Here is an 18,911-nt window from a genome sequence, read left to right as displayed (position 1 = left end):
GCATACGTTGTGTGTTGGTGTGTGTGTGTGTGTGTGTGCTGTAGTCACAAGCTTGTGTGTGTGTATGCCTCTAGGGCACTTGCCAGCTCTCTACACTGTTTGGATTGTCTTGCTTCCTTCTGTGCATGCAGATGTGGGCATTTGCACGCACATCAGTGCTTGAGAATGGCAGTCCAGCAGCCCCTAGAGCTCCATGCATGCTCCCAAAGAGCCAAGTGTTAATCCTTTTGAGCGTGTTGTGTCTTTACACACAGAGAGAATTAATTCTCATATCTGTGGGCTAGACCGTAAAGTACTCTTCAAATCTCAAGCACTGTAATTACTGTAGTCTGCATGTTATAAGCAGCCGTCAAACAGCTGTTCAGAGATTCAGTACTGTGATAGATTCTGTGGCTGTGGTGGTGTTCAAACAGTAGAGCATGGCACTAACAATGGCAAGGTCATGGGCTCAATTCCCAAGGAATGCATGAAATGGTTAAAAAAATAATAATTTGGCAGCAGTGACGTAGCCAGAATTAAAAAAAATTCAGCATCTTAGAATGAGGGTGCCACTCAATATTACATGTAGGCTATAATGTCTATACTAAATGTGCGCATTTTCAAGTGTTTATGCTGAGTGTAGAAACAGTGTAGAAGCTGAATAGCAGCGAGCTTATACTGCATGACAGTTAACTTGGAGGTGCCTATGCAATAACTTGTACTTAAAATACTTTTTTTGGTCATACAGACAAAAATAATTACATCTTTCGAATCTGATAAGAGTATACATTTGTTTGAATAAAAACAAAACAACAACAAAAGCAAAATAATTAAAAAAATAATGAAACCAAACAGGATACTATTTGTGCCAACTTGGTCCCTGTTAAATGGTGCACATTATACATTAACTGAAACTCCGTGGCTTCACAGACATGAGAAATATGTCTATAGAATGCTAAAAGTTTTAATAATGAAACAATTCAAATAAAATCATTTCAATATTCTTAGATTATGTAATCCGTATTAAACCAAACCTGTATATTGCGTTTCCACCGCAGAGATGATGATTAAGCAATATTAACATCATCACTTTTTAGTTTATCAATAAATTATTAAAATGGTAAGGTAGTCTCCTTGCTGTTTTCCCTGAAATATTAAATTACTTATTTATATTTTTCATTTTTTTTTTTTTTTTTTTTTTTTTTAAGCTATCAGAAATAGATCTACTTAAACAAGAATGTCATTGACTCAAAAGGCTTGCTTGACCATGTTTACAGTACATCCTTTTATATTTAAACTGATTTAATTCTGTGCTGGTTGTGCTGGATCTAAAAGTGTTTGTTTGTTTATTCATGTTAGCGTTTGAATAATCTGCAGTCTCTCATACATGCAATTATAGTCTAATTTTGAGAGTCATCCATGGACAGACATTTCTTGGAATTCATTTGGAATGGATGGAAAAAAGTATGGAAAATAAAGAAATGAATAATGGAATGTTGGAATGGTAGATGGATGGATGTATGGAATGGTACATAGATAGATAGATAGATAGATAGATAGATAGATAGATAGATAGATAGATAGATAGATAGATAGTCATTACATTAACATATTATGTTTCACATACTGTAATATTTAATAGTTGATATGTTAAAATGAATACATAATGACTATAAATGGTGTGCTTTGCCTCTCTTATGTGTCTGCAGATGGGACGCCTTACACATGGTGGGTCGGCCGCGGTAACGAGAAGCACTTTTACTGGGGCGGCTCTGTGCCGGGCATTCAGAAATGCGCATGTGGCATTGAGCGCAACTGCACCGACTCCAAATACTACTGCAACTGTGACGCCGACCAGAAGCAGTGGTAAGTCACACATTATCTGAGTAGCAATATGCTGTTTCCATGGCGATCAACAAAGCCAGTAGCTAATTATGAGCTTTGGACTAAGTTTCTATTTGTGAGTTACTGACCTTCTCAGTCCAGCTATCAAACTTAGAGAGAGACAAGCATGTTATGTTCGCATCTGCCTTATTGTCTCTGTGTATTCATTAAATAACATGTCTGCTTCGTGACACAGTTGTCTCAACTTCAGCATTTGTGCAAATGGCACAAATTGGCTGATGGCAACACAAGAATGTGCAAAGACCCAAGCATTACAGATGTAATTGTTGTTAAAGTGGACATAACACACACAGTTGCTGCCAATCTCATGTTAATCTTGAGAACCTATAGAGTAGTACTGCACCCTTCATATCTCAAAAGAGTCTTTAGTTTTATCAGATTTATAAAAGACACATACAACTTTACCGTTTCTCTTCAAAAACAGTTGAGCTTAACAGTTTAGACGTGGACGGAGCTAAAGATTCACAAGCATGCAAAGCTTTTGCAAAATGATCGTCTGCAAGCTGGGACATCGACATAAAAAGGAACAAAAACTTTTTATACTTTTCAAAAACATCATAAATGACCATAGTATTCATCATACAGGACCATCATACAGGACCAACTTGTTTTTTGAGACTTTGGTCATGTTTAGCATGAGAATCCAACTCTTTAGCAGTGTAAATAAGTCAGAATGCATGAAATAGCAATAGACATCCCCTTTAACTGAAACTTTTTTGGTAATTTAAAGTTGTAAATAAATAAAATATAAATAATTAAACTTGGCAATTAACTGAAATAAGTTGACATTGAAGTACTAAAATTACTAAAACAAAAACTGAAATAAAAATGGATTAAAGCAATACAGAAAATGACAAAACCACATAAAATTACTAAAACTTTAAAATGAAATCTTAGATAATAAAAAAACTTACTCAAAATGTAAAATAAATACTATAATAGTAATCTATCTATCTGTATTAACTGTACATTGCAGGAATTATCTAGACCATTTAATCAGTTAATCCGTTAGTGCTCACATGTAGTACTGAATCATTAATGTGGAAAAGTCTTGAAAAAGAATAGTTCAGTGTAATTAAAAATTGTTTGGCCCAGAGTTTGCTTGTCCTGTACATTTTAATGCATATCAGATTATTGCACCATTAACTTAGCAACATGTTAATGTCAGACTGTATTGAAATCAACTGAGATGTGTTCTCTTGTGCCAAGCACTATTTCTGTGGCATGTGGAGTTGCTACCTACAGTATGTAGAGCATTTCAAATCGCTCACTTATAAGGATCCATGAGAGGTTGCAGTCTTAGGGGCCATTTACACAGAATGTGTTTTTGTATTCCACTGCACTTATTTTCTATTGTTTGGTGAAATGTGTGCAACTATCATACGACACTGCAATCTAAAACCGTGGTTCAACACTCCTGTGTCTTGCATTTTTAAATGCAGAAACACATTCTGTGTGAATGGCCCCTTAGAAGGCAGCTTACTTGGTTTTGGAACACCTATAGACTGTCAGGCATTTGAAAGCATTGACACTCCACAGGAAGTGTATTGGATGGATTGGTAGAAAGTAATAACCAAACAGATTTTATGTTCCCCCGGTAACTGTGTGTTTATATAATGTACATTGTGTTTGTTTGCACAGGTTTCATTATGCTAAGAGCTTGGAAATTATCTTTTAATACTATATTCTTAAGGTAAACATAGCCTCAGTCAGTGAGCTGTATCTTATTAGCATATTAGTATTTGTGTTTTCCTGATGGATTTCTTCATCATCATCATATTTTTGATACATTTTGTGAATATTTATACAGCTAGACTGTTGGAAAGAGAGAATTTTGCTGCTTCCGTTGCTGGTTTAGCTGAACACACAGTAATATGTGTTAATGGCCCATGCACAGATGGACAGCGGGTTATTGTGATGCCCTCGCCACTTGTCATAAACCCCAAGCAAACTGAACCACCATGCATAATGGACACAAATTAGGACACTGGATTTCAAAGCAGTATGTTTCATTCCCAACCACATTGTTGATGGTGTTTTTTTTTCTCTCTCTCTACAGGTTTGCGATAAATAATTGTTTTTTAAATGACTTTTGCAGTTGCATTGGCACCGTGATAGATGGTGGCATTAAAGTAATGCAGACATAGTGCATGTACCTGTGAGGTTTATGTATGTGTGTGTTCACTAATGTTTACTAATTTTGCAAAATACGTGGAGTGAGTGTTTCCACTGATTAAACAAATTGTATTGCTGTAATTAAACAGCAAGTCATCAATGTCAGAGGGCTGCTTTTGAGAGAAAACAAACACTTTGCGTATTAATGGTTTAATGAGTTTATTAGATCTTGTCAACAAGGAGAGTTAAGATTCTTAAAGTTTAGTACTATGATGCAGAAAAAAAGAAAATAAGATGTTTATTTTATCATCATAATTTATTATGAATTATATTGTTTGGTAGGAGGGATGATTCCGGGCTTCTGGTTTATAAAGACCACTTACCGGTCAGCCAAGTGGCTGTCGGGGACACAAATCGACCCGGCTCAGAGGCCAAGTTGACCGTGGGACCTCTCCGTTGCTATGGAGACCGTGAGTCTATTTCTTTCTCCTTAAATAATATCAAGGTTCGGCTCACAAGAATACAGCTTGTGGATTAATAAACAAATAGCTGAACATAGACAACTAATTATGTGGTTTTAATGCTTTATTAAATTAAGTAAACAGTTAAATGTTGTTTGCATATTATTCTGAGCAAGCACTGCTGTTTTTTTGTCCTTTGCAATTTATGAAAGCAGCTTTCTTCATCTGGTAGTTACTGTGTACAAGGTTATGAATCTTTTATGTCTTCTCATGGTGGCCTTGCAATTAAAATCCTTCCGCTCTTGAAATATGTTGTAATAATCTGTATTGCCAAAGGATTTGTTTTAATGGCATCTTCTTTAAATAGATGTTTAGCATTTTTCAAAGTCAGCCCATTGTCTGCAGCACTCTGAAAGAGGACGAGGAGAGGGGCACAGATGTCTCCATCTTAACCATCCCGAAGTTGTGCAATCAGAGCTTTTCAATCATCATTACATCCCACAGAGGCCCCCTGCCACTCATTTTTAAAAATTGGTGTCAACAGCCAGCTTGCCATATCTTCATAAAAAATGATCAGTTTTTTCTCTCTGAGCAATTGTGAGGTAGGCGAATGAGACATTATGCATTAAAAAGGTTTTTTTTGTGTGTGAGTCAGTTTCACCAAAGCGAAACTGAGAACCCAAGGGTAAAATACAGAGCCATCCCCACCATCATCACCATGTGAAATGATGCATTTTTATGCCTCATTATTCCTGCTAATTGCATCTGGCTTATTACTTGGATCAGGTGCATTCGATTATACTCACCTGTAAGACAAGCACGTCATCTGCTGTTTTATTTTTTATTTTTTTCCTATTGTTCCCACGGACCTGTGACTGGAAGATATTTGTCCTATTATTCAGTTCTCTTGTAAATTAGGTCATGTAATTGTCTCAAGGTTACACATGTAACCATGGTTCCTCGAGGGAACGAGATGCTGCGTCGAATGCTATGGGGAACGCCTTCAGCACGAGCGACTCTAAATATCATGTGCAATCTGTCCAATGGAAGGGCGTGATGTCACGGGCGGGGTGATGTAAGCGACCAGGAAGCTATAAAAGCACGTGCCGTGCAGCTGGCATCAGCTTCGATGAGAGAAGAAAGCACTGGAAGGGGTGCTGGGAGTATGGCTTCGAGACACAGCGTCTCGTTCCCTCGAGGAACCATGGTTACATGCGTAACCTTGAAACGTTCCTCTTCAGGAACTCAAGCTGTGTCGAATGCTATGGGGAACGAGGTGCCCACGCTGCCAGACTTCCAAATCCCTGCCTATATTAGGTGCGCAGGCCAAAAGGTATCACTTTGGACGCAGCTGCCATTAGACCCAGTGATCTCTGAAACTGCTTTACAGTGATGAGTGTTTTTAGAGTGTGCAGGACCCATTAAGATACATTTGGCAGTAGTTTCCACGCTTCTAAATAATCTCTCGAGATTGACCTCTGGTGTTCTTGAGGCAGCTAGATCAGTGCCCTGAAGCGGAGGACCGGCAGGGGGCAATCGATCTGTTTTAGAGACCCCCGAAGGGGTAGCAAGCCTCTCAGCTCCGCTACGCTCACGGGCGGAAGAAACTGAGAGCAGCGCTCGCTGGAAGCCTCTGCATCCTGGAGCTCAGGTAGGGTTGGCAGACAGATTCCCGAGGGTACTGGGGCGAGACGGGCACCGTGTGATGTGGTGTACCCCGCTCTACCCCAGTAGGTGCCACCCTCTGAAGTCCTGAACCCTTCATGTCAGGACTTCTTGGCAGAGGACTTCTTAGCTTTGATGAGTGCCCTAAGATCTATTTTGGGCTTAGAAGTCCCTGGCCCAGAGCATCGCTGAGGCTCTCGGTCCCGGCGCGGGGAAGCGCGAGAGGCGACGCTCTGTTTTTGAGCCTCGTGGTACGAGGAGCTGGTATGCGGAGAGGGCATCTCCTGCCCAGATGCCCCACAAGAGTGACGAGGGAGGAACTTCTGGAATGCCATCGCTTGCTTACGTGCCCCCTGGTACCTGTCGACGACCGAGTTGACAGCGCCTGATGGCGTCAGCAGTCTCTTTGGTGGTGCGGAGGGAGAGATCAGCGGTCCGCCTTAATTAAGTAATGTCATCGGACTTGATCTCCTCTGCCTCATCTAACTCTAAGCCCAGCACCAGAGCCTTCAGATACGATGCAGCCCTGGGGGACAGATAGCTCGCAAGCGTCTGTTCCACCCGTGGCATCGCTCTGTAGCCACACTCTCCCAGCCCCGCCACATTGCCATAGTAGTCTGATGCGGGGATGAAGAGGCGGACTGAAAATGACAGATTCCATGATCTGGCAATCTCATCGTGCAGATCAGGCAAAAACGGCAGGCTCCGGCGTAGAGGTGGTTGCCTCGCCCGCAGAAAGCGTTCATCAAGCTTGCTTTTCTGCGGTTCAGATTGCTTTTCGGCGGACCAGTCGATGTTCAGCTTGGCCACCGCATGAGTTACCACCTCTAAGAGCTCCCCGTACTGGAGCGATTGAGGAGGTGAATCCTCTTCGACACACACCACATCAACCTCCTCGGAGGAAGACAGGCGAAGTGTCGATCCCTCTCCCGGGGGGAAGAAACCGCGGAGCGGGCTTCTGATCCCAGGGATTGGGCGCCAGATTTGGCAGATGAGGAAGGAGATAGGGACTCGCCCATCTGCATTCCCTCTGACAAATCTACCTGCGAACCCCACGAGTGCAGCTGCTGCTCTGCCTAGGCAGAAGCGGGGCCAGACCTGCGGGGAATGCTGGCAGAGAGCCGACTCAGCGTGCTTCGCCCCCAAGCAGACCACACACAGACTGTGAGTATCCCTGCTCGTAATATAGCGCGGGCAGGGAGGAACAAACAGTCTGAAACGTGAACTGCTATCACCCACACGTTTGGTCTTAGCTTTGCTCTTTGACATATTGGAGCTTATAAGGACAAACAATACCAAATATACTCACAAGACAGACTGATAACACATGCATACAGCTGCGCGGCACATGCTTTTATAGCTTCCTGGTCACTTACGTCACCCTGCCCGTGACGTCACGCCCTTCCATTGGACAGATTGCACAAGATATTCAGAGTCGCTCATGCTGAAGGCATTCCCAATAGCGTTCGACGCAGCTCGAGTTCCTGAAGAGGAAACTATGTTTTCATCAGGTTCTTCCAACTACTGGACATATGCTTTAGGAACATACAGTAAAGACATTTATATGAATTAACCTTAGAGGGAAATTGGCTATAAGAAAACAATATATATATATATATATATATATATATATATATATATATATATATATATATATACACACATAACACATATAATTATATATATATATATATATATATATACACACACATATACATATATATATATATATATATATATATATATATATATATATATATATATATATATATATATATATACAGTACATGATCAGAGATTGTCAGTACATCTCAAATTTGTCTGCTTAGCCTTAGGTAAGAATTATTGAGATACTTTTGTGCCCTTGACCAAAGCATTTATGGCCAAAGGACACCAGGAGAGCCGTGCCCATAATAAGGGTACTGCAAATAATCAGATGAATTTCTCTGCTAAAGAACAATTTTTCCCATGTATGTTATTACAGTTGCACAACTATCTGTGCCAATCAGCAGCCGCAAACTGCATGAAGCCTCTTAGAAAATACTGCACCTCCTGGTCTGGAAACATAATCATTGCTCATCAGGGGGTCCCACAAATCATGGCGAGTGCCCACCACACAGGGCTGGGTCTGCTATTATTTATTCATTTCTTCAAATATTCAGGGCCTTGGTAGGAAGGGAGCAGAGTAGTAGTGCATTAATGCAGAAAGCCAGCCTCACTATGGTAATGCTGCATATAAATGTTGTTCTTAGCCACCTGCATGTGCACACGAAGAACGTTATAGGCCTCTGGACAGTCTGCACCTCACCCATGAGGCCCCTCTGGGCTTGCATTTATGCTGCACAGTGTAAGGGTTGTCTCATCTCTGCTGGGTTTCTGCTCAAGTCTGCAAATGCCTTCTAGCATGGGTCCAGCAATCCCCTAAAGACTTGTTTATTTTTGCACTCATTACTTATTTACCGCAAAGTCTCAAAATTAGGTAATTGGATGCACAGGCTGAATGTCAATGTGGTTAGGAGCCTTAATGTGCAAATAATATGAGAAACCAGAGTCCAGTCCCATTAGGTTCAGAAATCAAACAGGAGATAATTTCAGATACTTTTTCATTGAAAATATTTGCGTGCTTCAAAGGGACCCCTGTTTATGTCTATATGTTGTTGAATATTTACACTACACTACAGAATGGTTATAGTAAGTGAGCATTCTTTAGTGAGCGTGGTTTGAAGTGTATTATTTGTAATGCTGCCAAAGTTAAAGCGTTTTAACTTAATGTATCACGGTTTCTACAAAAATATGCACAACTGCTCTCAACATTGATAATTATAAGAAATGTTTCTTGAGCAGCATATTAGAAGGATTTCCGAAGGATCACGTGACACTGAAGACTGGAGTAATGGCTGCTGAAAATTCAGCTTTGCCATTACAGGAATAAATTACAAATTAAAATAGAAAACCGTTATTTAAATTGTAATAATATTTCATAATATTACTGTTTTTATTGCGTTTTTGGACTAAATAAATGCAGTGATGATGAGCATAAGAGACTTAAAAAAACACATAAAAATATTAATATTAGTACCATAAGAGTACATATTACAACCTTAAACCTTAATACTGTATGTATTACAACCGTACATACAGTATCACTACTAAGGTAATTGTACACTTTATGGGTAAAAAAGATGGTATACATACATTTACCTATTGAGGGTATTGCTCCAGTGATAAGCTGTTATTTTTGCACATTTTTTCTGACAGTGAAGAGGTTAATAATCAGAATGACTAGTGATTAGTTTTTAGTTGTATTTGCAATATCTGGCAGGTCCTTTTAGTTGTGCATATATTATATTATGCTTTCTTTGCAATGGTTGTTGGCATAGATGATTATTTTGTAGTGGGAGTAATTTGTAGTCTCGCAGACAGATGCACTTCAGTCTACGCAGCTGGCATTTAAAGGCAAAGTGTTTCATTTCTGTACAACTAGTGACACCAAACAGAATTTGCCGCAAACTGACGCCATTGAACTAAGATAAAAGTTGGCATGTTGGACTGTTGAAACAAAACATGTAATTTTAGTCTGGAATATGTTATATTTTGAAGAAGAAATCATAATATCATCCATTTATATATAATCTAATCAAGATTAATTCAAAGGTTCTGTGGTGATTAGAAGTGTGTCCAGTCATATGTGTACTTACTTCTGTAAACTCTTAGATGCTGTTTTCTCTGGAGAAACCTTGGATTCAGTGAATAGCTTAGTTTGTGCCCTCGAAACTTCAAAAAAAAAAAAAAAGGAAGACGGGTTTCTCATTTACTCAAATCAATTAATCTCTGTTGCTGTGCCACGGCATAGGACATGCGCCATCATCTTCAGGCAGGTTGCATAATTAATACTCATTAATAACAGAGAGAAGGAATAAAGATAACAAACAAAATTATGATTTAATGATGCTTCTTGCCTGGTTATGATGTGCTGTGACTTAAGACCACTTGTTGCTTTGCAAATTAATTGAGATAGATAACCTGTCAGTAATAAAGGAATATGATACCCCCGCCTAACGAAGCAGTTGCTAGAAATTATAAATTAGTGTGCCATGTGCAATGTGATGGCAATTCCATGATATATGAAAAATATTGAATATGTCTCATTATAATGCATTAGATGTTTTACATCTGAGTAGTTTTCCTGTTTGATTGATAAGACTTATGTTCAGAATAGAATTATGCGATTCATGAATAACTACAGCTAAGTGAGTGACATCGCTGATAGGAAGTTCCATCTTCATTCCATCTTCAATTTTGTATTAGCTGCTGTTAAAACCTAATTTTGGGGACAGGCTGGAGTCCTATACTTTGATCATGCTCCAACTGTGGTCAAATTGGATGATATTTGCACAGTTTAAAATCAGAATTTAACACCGTGCAACTGGGGCAGTACTCTATGAGTGGTTTTAATGATCATCCATTTTAAAAATGATCAAAATTATGAATTGATGCTGTGAATAACTTGAGTTTGACACAATTTATCATTCTGAAATATCCTATAATATCTTGGAAGCATATGGTTAAGATCCCTGATATTTAAAAAAAAATGCCAAAAGGATAAGCCGAAGTCACAAACTCTCTCTTTGCTAGCTTAGTATTTAACCAGACATGATGCCAACAGGAGAGCTGCAGGTAGGAAAAAAAATATATATATGTTTAATCAAAAATAGCAATGATTTCTACTAAATCGACCAGTATATTATCATTAGCGATAAGGATGTTCAGTGTTGCTTAGTTACTGAATCACTGAGCCGTGGTGATGCTCCCTGTACCATTTCTCATGCATTCGTGATTGGTTTGCACCTGGAGACTAATAAGGGACTAATTCGGGATGTGACGTGTGTTAGGATGTGATGTGCCCAAATTCCCAGAAAGTATCCTGAACCGATTGCATTAGATCAGTTGAATTCGGGAAGTAGTGTTTCACTATGCATTCAGTCTTTTCTGGGGTGATGTCACTTTTACAATTTTTGTGAAATCTATTAATATCACCCTGAGCCTCAGGTCTGCTGGACACTGAAAGTGAATTACATGTATAATAAAAGGTTCTTTTGTCTCCAGCTGGAAGGAAGCCTGCCGTTTGTGTCATTATCGGGAAGTATGCGCAAATGAAATCTAATAATAATCCAGAATGTACCATGGATTCCACAAAAATATTAAGCAGCACAGCTGTTTTGAACACTGATAATAATAAAGAAATCAGAAATGCACCAAATCAGCATATTAGAATGATTTCTGAAGGAGAATGTGACACTGAAGCCTGGATAAAAGTTCTACTGAAAAGGGCTGCTAAAATTCAGATTTCCATCACAGGGATAACATTTTAAAATATATTAAAATAGAAAAGTTATTTTAAATTGTATTAACATTTCACAATTTATGCCTTACGCCTTGAGACTGACAGCATATGAAACTTTTCAAAAATGTTATAGGCAAAATTGAAAGATTACAACTATTATGAAACACAAAGTAAGCATGTAAATAGTAACAAGAAAAAAAAATCTAACCTGGCTGACAGTCATTCCATACAGAAACAGTATTAAATCAGATATGAGAAAGAAAAAAATGTGACCTTAAAGTGTGACCCGGACCCTAAGAACGTCTCTCTCTTCACTACCTATTTGATATATATCTGTAAAATACTGAATTACTGAGATGTACTGATTTTGACAACCGGTCCTGTCTCCTCTATTTATTTTCTATTCCTATTAATTTTGCATGTAGAATGACAAATGATTTCCATTATAGGGCCTTTTTGTAGACTGTGAATGTTCCCTGCTAGCTGAAATGCACTCATCTGTGCCTCACAATTTTAAAGCATCTCTTCAGAGCTGTTGACACAGAAAAGTTTCAGTAGGTGCTTGCTAACAACTTAGAAGTACACCTGACATTTGACTTCAACTTTTGTAATCAGCAGGGGTTCTTCTCCTCTTTGGAAAATATAGGAAAAGAAAAGAAAATTCTTCTATTCTTTGCTGTAAACCAAGAGGGCTTGTTTCTCTAGCGCTGCCAAAGTTTGGCAATCAAACCGCAAAGTTCATAGGGTTTTTTGCAGTTGTGTGCAAACAATTTTTTATTCACATTAATGAGCTCATGGGGTAATTTAGATTACAACTGTTTGCTGTCCGCCTGCCCTAGACCCAGACAAAGGTTAACTATCATAGTTAATGAGACGAGTGGAAAAAATCTGAAACTGTTCTGCTCAATTCATCACTGTGCCGCAAGTAAACACTTTTTAATGACCTCTGATCCAGCCGTCTATTGTAAAGGTGCCATCTGGTGGACTGGCAGCACCACATATCTTGTCAAATAATAGATGAGCAGCAAAATGAACTCTGGGGGTTTGCTGGATTTAATCATTGTGTATTCTGCTGCTGAGATTATGCCTCACTGTGTCTTATAAGGGTTTATAAGGGTCCGACATGATTCATTTTATAATCAAAATATGACATTTTTGATTTTCCATGGTCAGTTTTATGTTAAGTTATTGTGTAAGAACACATTGAAAATATCAGGAATATACATGTTTTAGTTTTCACAAATCTTGACATTCTAACTTTCTGTCTATGTGAGAACTTTCTTTACCACCTCACCAGCTGGGCTGGAAATAAATGAAAGAGTAGAATTTTTCAAGACCGAAATGACCTCACACGTCCCAGGATCCTGCCAAAAAGGCATCATTGGATGCTGTTGAAAACCTCTTCACAGAAACACATGGTCCCATTCACACCTGCAAAACACATTCTTTCCTTCTGTCACTTCACTGCTGGGTCAGTCCACAGGGTAAAATTGTGATTTGGGCTCACCATAGAGAGCTTGCTTTGATGGGAAAGACTTCAGATTTTGCTGCATTTACAGTGCAGCAGTACCAGCTGACAGAACAGAACTTTGTGTCACTGTTTAATATTTCTCTGGAAACCATGATTTATTTTTTTCATGAATAGCAGTAAAAAATAAAAAGTCTTTACTTCCACTTTTGATTAATTTGATGCATCCTTGCTGTGTAAAAGTATTACATTTGATTGTTAACTATTAATTATGATATTGTTATTTTAAAATGAATTTTCTATTGTAAAAATATTTTTTTATAGTTATACTGTTAGATAATATGAAGATAAATTATAGTTAAATAAAATATTTAATTGGTTAGAAATTGCTCTTTGTGGGTGCAGCCTCAAGCTATTTTTTTAGTTAATAATTCTTATATTAATAATATCAATATGCATGTCAAATATCAATAAACATGTGACTGAAAAAAATCATTGGTCAAAAGATCTACTGTAGGGACCTCGCAACAAATTCAGGGCTAATTGCCCAATGCCAGTTTTTACTCACTTTTGGCACTTGTTCCTACTGTAAGTGTTGATTTTGGACCCTGGAAGTGTGTGTATCTTAAGCTGTTGTTGGTGTGAAATCAATTCTCGTAACGCTGATGTCAGTGCAGGCCACAGTCAGAAGCTTAGAATGAAAGTCTCTTTTTGAATGAAAGTCCTTGGCATTTGACATTGTGAACAAACTAGAAAGAAAACTGTATTTTCTATGGTCTCCATATAGGAATATCATGGAGATTGACAGTGAGTAACAGCACCCAGAGTCAATAACAGGCCTGCTTACTGATCTGTCAGTCAGATGTCAGAGCACCAGCACCATGTAATTCAGTACAACTGATTCTAATGACTCCTGACTGCCAGGATATGACCTGAGACTGGAACATCTGTAAGGTCTGAGCATTTATTCTACACGGAAATCCAATGTTTGTCCCTTTGTGAGTATAATGTTCAGTTCCTGTAAATGCAGTGTTTTGTTGATGGCTTCAGGTGTGGAGTTCAGCACAGGTGCCATGGTATTGTTCATGACATGATATATTGAGTTTTTCTTTCTCTGCTACAGGGATGTGTCCAGAATTCCAAAAATTGTAAACTGTGATTCGTCGACTCCCAAGTCAGAGGTGGAACTTTAGTAAAGCCTGATTTAGCATCCTAGGTTTCAATTTGAGCGAGTAGCAGTGTAAAGAAATGAAAGGTCACAATTTTGTTGATTTGCATGCCCACATGAGCCTCTGCTGATCCACTATATAGGTTTTTGTTGGATTGTTTTAAAAAAAATATTATTATATTTATTATTAAAGAAAAAGTAAAGTATTGTACAGTAAAGTGAAAATTTATTTACAGAAGAAAATACCAATGTTTACATTTCTTAAAAATACAATATATGCAAATACGATATTTTTATTATTTAGTGTCATTCGTGTGATTTGTGTCCTTAATAATTATAATAAAAATAATAAATGTTAATATTTATGGTTAATTTAAGATATTCAACTATAGAAATTCCCTAACAATAATAATAATAATAATAATAATAATAATGATAATAATAATAATCAATGTCACTATTGAAATCATTCTAATATGCTGATTTGGTGCTTAAGAAGCATTTTTTTTTTATTATCAATGTTTCAAGGTATTAACATCTTTAAAAAAAAAAAATTGTTTGATTTTATTTGATCAGTGTTTTATTATGTAACTCTTCCTAATAACAGGGTTCAAATTGTATTCGAAAACCTGGAAAAATATTATTATTTCTTTTATTTTATTATTTGTGATTTCCAGGTCTAAAAACATGTTGAAGTATGGAAAATATCTCTCATTATTATTATTATTGCTATTATTATTATTATTATTATTATTATTATTATTATAAAAAAATATTATTATTATCATTATCAGGGATTGTGGGTTATGCTTCTTGCTACTGTGAATCTGTGTTCCATATGCCATTGTAAAAAAAATTAAAAGTCTGGACGCACCACTGCTCTGCCGTGGTTTACAAGTGTGGCTCATGTGGTAGAGCTGTCTACTCCATTTGCCAGTTAAGAGAGGGAGACAGAAAGTGAGGAAGTCAGCTTTAAAGAAAGAGCAAGTACTCAGTAAATGTCAAATATAAAGCATGTGTGACGAAGACCGGCCTTTGTGTTTGGTCTCGATGGAGCCTACTGTTTAATAGAGGCCTGAGAGAGCTTGTGATCATCCAGCCGGCACAGGAGTGATCTAATGTGTGCCCACTCACCACTGTGGCATCAACACGGCTGCAATTATGAAAGAGGGTTGAATCAAACACTGGTGTGTGTTTAGCTTTACCCCATGCTGAGTGTCTGTCTTTACTGTTGTGAGTGCTTATGCTCCGATGCAGAAGCAAAAATGGAATCACTGAGTCAAGTGATCGCTCATCACAGCTGCAGTTCAAATGTCTTGTTCATTAAGTTGGAAATGTAATTGTGTTGCAGATGCGTGAATGCCACTGATGATGATGTGGTGCAATAACCTTAACACACAGATAAGACATTCAGACCACACTGAAAATATCAGATTCAGAATCTAATTTAAAAAGGTAATTTATTTCTTCTGCAAAATGCAAAGGAATATTTTTTGATAAATGTCCATGCAGTTAATTATATCCAGTGCTTAGGACCCCATTGACTTGCATTGTACTTACCAAAAAGAAAAAAAACATTCTTCTAAATATCTTCTGATGTTCTACAGAAGAAACAATGTCATAGATGATTTGAAAATCTGGATATAATTGTTTTGTTCAGGTTCGAATTTAATTCGATTCAGTACAATTCATCAAAAATCACACTATAAAAAAGATCAGTAAAAACAGTTAACCTTTAACATTAATACTTTTCTACACTGCAAAAAAATAAACATCAGAACTTGTGGTTATGAACTCTATGTAAAAACTATTTTTCAGACATTTGTTTTTCACAAAATGTGAATATTACAAACAGTATAATAAAATTATATTTAGTATACTAAAATTATATATGTATATAATAATAATTAATAATAATAATTTTTGTTCTTTTGTTTGTTTGTTTGTTTTTTGTTTTTGTTTTTTTGTTTTTTTTTGTTAATGAAAAAAATGAAAAACATAAAAAGACTTTCCTGAGCCATTCTTGAAAAGAGGATCAACCCATCTGACTTTCATGTGACTTTGTTGGGGTGAACATATTCGGACCACCTTACTTTCCTTATTTGGCGACTGTTAACACATTTCAGAGCATCACACTCCTGGGGTCTGTATAAGGTAAACAGCATCTGTGCTGCTGATAAATGAGCTGTCTGTCACATGTTTGTTTTTATCCCCCCACCTGAACAGCATTGAGGTCTTCAGAGACTACTTGCCAGCCGCGGTGCTACCATTTTGGCCCAGGCCTATGAGTAGTGAGTGATTTTCATTCTAGCGGTTCATCCAATAAGCAACCCGAGGAAAGCTTTGAGTGAAAGCTTCTCAGCCAATCAGCAGCTTCTACCCCACATGTGGACTCTGCATCGTCACCAGCAAGTGATCCAATGAAATGAATGACGTTGGCGGACGTCATTCATTCAAGACAGACACAGACAGTTTTGCTAATATGAAACGTAAAACAAAACAAAGCAGCTTACTTTATTTTAAATTCAGCAAGAAATGCTCCGAGGAACAGCAGGAGGAAACTCCTGCAATTTTAAATAATTTTGGACAGTTCCCTGCCCGACGTGTTGGGTAAATAAATGGAGAGAGAAACAGAACCTCCAAAGATATAATTCCGTTTCAGTCTTTTTGTGTATTGAACGTTCAAAAGAGATAAATGAAGTAAGCTTACTGCCAACAATTAAGGTGTATTTCTTTCTCCGCTTCAGCACAGAGCTAAGGACAGCGATACAAGTTGCTGTCCACAGTGCTGCAGAAAAGCGCTGGAATGGAGTTGAAGGGTTTTTTTAATTTTATTTTAACTGGCCCATCCAGTTTTCTGGAGGCCTGCCTACAATAAAAATCCTGGTGCCGCTGGTGCTACTTGCTTCATTCTTAGAGTGAAAACCCAGAAGAAGAATAAAAATCCTTTGGAAAACAAATGGATCTTAAGTACTTTCAGTGAGAGATACACTTCTTAATATATGTAAGCTACTGTACTTAAAGGAGTAGTTCACCCAAAAACTTAAATTTGCTGAATATTTACTCACCCTCAGGCCATCCAAGATGTGGATGAGTTTATTTCTTCATCCAAACAGAGAAGGATTTTAGCATTACATCAGAAATGTAGAAATTTTCGAGAAATTTAGCATTACATCACTCACCAATATATTGTCTGTGGATCCTGAAGTGACTGGATGCCGGTAGAATGAGAGTTCAAACAGCTGATAAAAACATCACAATAATTCACAAGTAATCCACATGACTCCAATCCATCAATTAACACTGGATGAAGTGAAAATCTGTGTGTTTTCATGAAGAAGAAATAAACATCATTAATGTGTTTTTAACCTCAAACCATTGTTTCTGAGTCCTCTATCCATATTGCTTTTTCCAGTGGAAAAATTAATCTTGTCTGAATCAGGACAGAAATATGTAAAGATACAAGCACAAACAGTTCTAAACAAATATGTTTTTCATTTGATGTGAGAATAGGGGATGGACTTTTTCACTGGAGGAAATGTTATTACGAATTATGGACTGGTATTTTGGACAGAAGTGATGGTTTAATAAGTCCTAACAATGGATTTGTTTCTTACAAACATGCAGCTTTTCACTTCACAAGACGTAGTTGAAGACCAAGAGTTGTGTCGAGAACTTGAGCATTATTGTTATTTTGTAGTTGTTTGGACTCGGCACCCATTCACTCCAAGGATCCTGTCATATAATGCTACATTTCTCCAGATATGTTCAGATAAAACAAACTCATCTACATCTTGGATGGCCTGAGGGTGAGTACAGCGTATTTTATTCACTATTCATTTAAGCCACAACTACTGTAGGTAAGTGAGATATACAAACCTATGAAGGGGCACACTGAGAAAAAAACAGAGCTGCAGGATTTACTTCAAAACATTTTAACATTTTAAATTGTAAATTTCACAAACAATTACAAAGAAACAGTAAGTTACACATTGAATTAAATGTGAAATTTTAAAATAAAAATACTTAATCATAGAAAACATAATTTTTACAACACAGTTTATAAGTACCATCACCATATACAGTAGGTGCTTTGGATATGAATTGTCAACTATATGAAGAATAGTTTTAAGAAAACTTGAATCAAAGTGGTGAAAAATTTATTTCTAGCTCTGTGATGGACATTCACCCTCCTGTGGTCCTTCAGCTGCTCATGGGTCATGGTCATGTTGCAGGGTGAACAATTTTGCAACTTCCAACTTCCTGGCTGAAGGCTGCAGGTTGTTTACTGTATTTTGTATCATCCATCTTCCCCTCTGTCCTGACAAACACTCCCTGTTCCTGCTGAAGAGAAAAACAAGATGCTGTTATCACTACACTTCACTGTAGAAATGGTGCTTTTTGAAATGCAAGATATTTTGGACCTTCGCCTGGTGTACACTTTTGCAAAACACTCCAGTTGTAGAGTTTTATAATGCTTTAGCACAGCATAAATAACACTTGATGTGGTAAAAAAAAAAAAAAAAAAAAAAAAAAACCCTCAACACTGTTGTGATATTGCATTTGCATGCACGCAAAGACCTGTGCTTTACTATAAGGGGTGCAGCTGCTTCAGAATTGCTATTAGTCTTTTTGTAGGTCTCCTGATAATGCTGCACTATGCTCCACCACTTGAAGCTATTGAAGTGATTTTATTCTCTCATTTTTATTTAAGTTGTGCATCTGTACAGTTGTAGCAGATAGTTTGCTTCAAAACACATTTCCAAGCTATGAAATCCTCAAGAAGCAGCCTTTTTTTGGATGTCA

The 18,911-nt window shown here is 37.5% G+C and overlaps 1 protein-coding gene across 1 annotated transcript in view; it reads left to right on the top strand.

Annotated features, from left to right (window-relative positions):
• Positions 1-18,911, top strand: part of LOC109063958 (contactin-associated protein-like 2) — a 126,255-nt gene that overhangs the window by 57,467 nt on the left and 49,877 nt on the right. The window contains exons 6-7 of the mRNA XM_042714262.1: positions 1,689-1,845; positions 4,342-4,469. Of these exons, the coding sequence (XP_042570196.1) occupies positions 1,689-1,845; positions 4,342-4,469 (285 nt within the window). The remainder of the gene's footprint in view (positions 1-1,688; positions 1,846-4,341; positions 4,470-18,911) is intronic.

Source organism: Cyprinus carpio, chromosome A24 (genome assembly GCF_018340385.1).
Source record: "Cyprinus carpio isolate SPL01 chromosome A24, ASM1834038v1, whole genome shotgun sequence".
In the NCBI taxonomy this organism is placed as follows: domain Eukaryota; kingdom Metazoa; phylum Chordata; class Actinopteri; order Cypriniformes; family Cyprinidae; genus Cyprinus; species Cyprinus carpio.
Note: the sequence above shows the minus strand (reverse complement) of the source record. Positions and strands in the feature narration are given on the sequence as shown.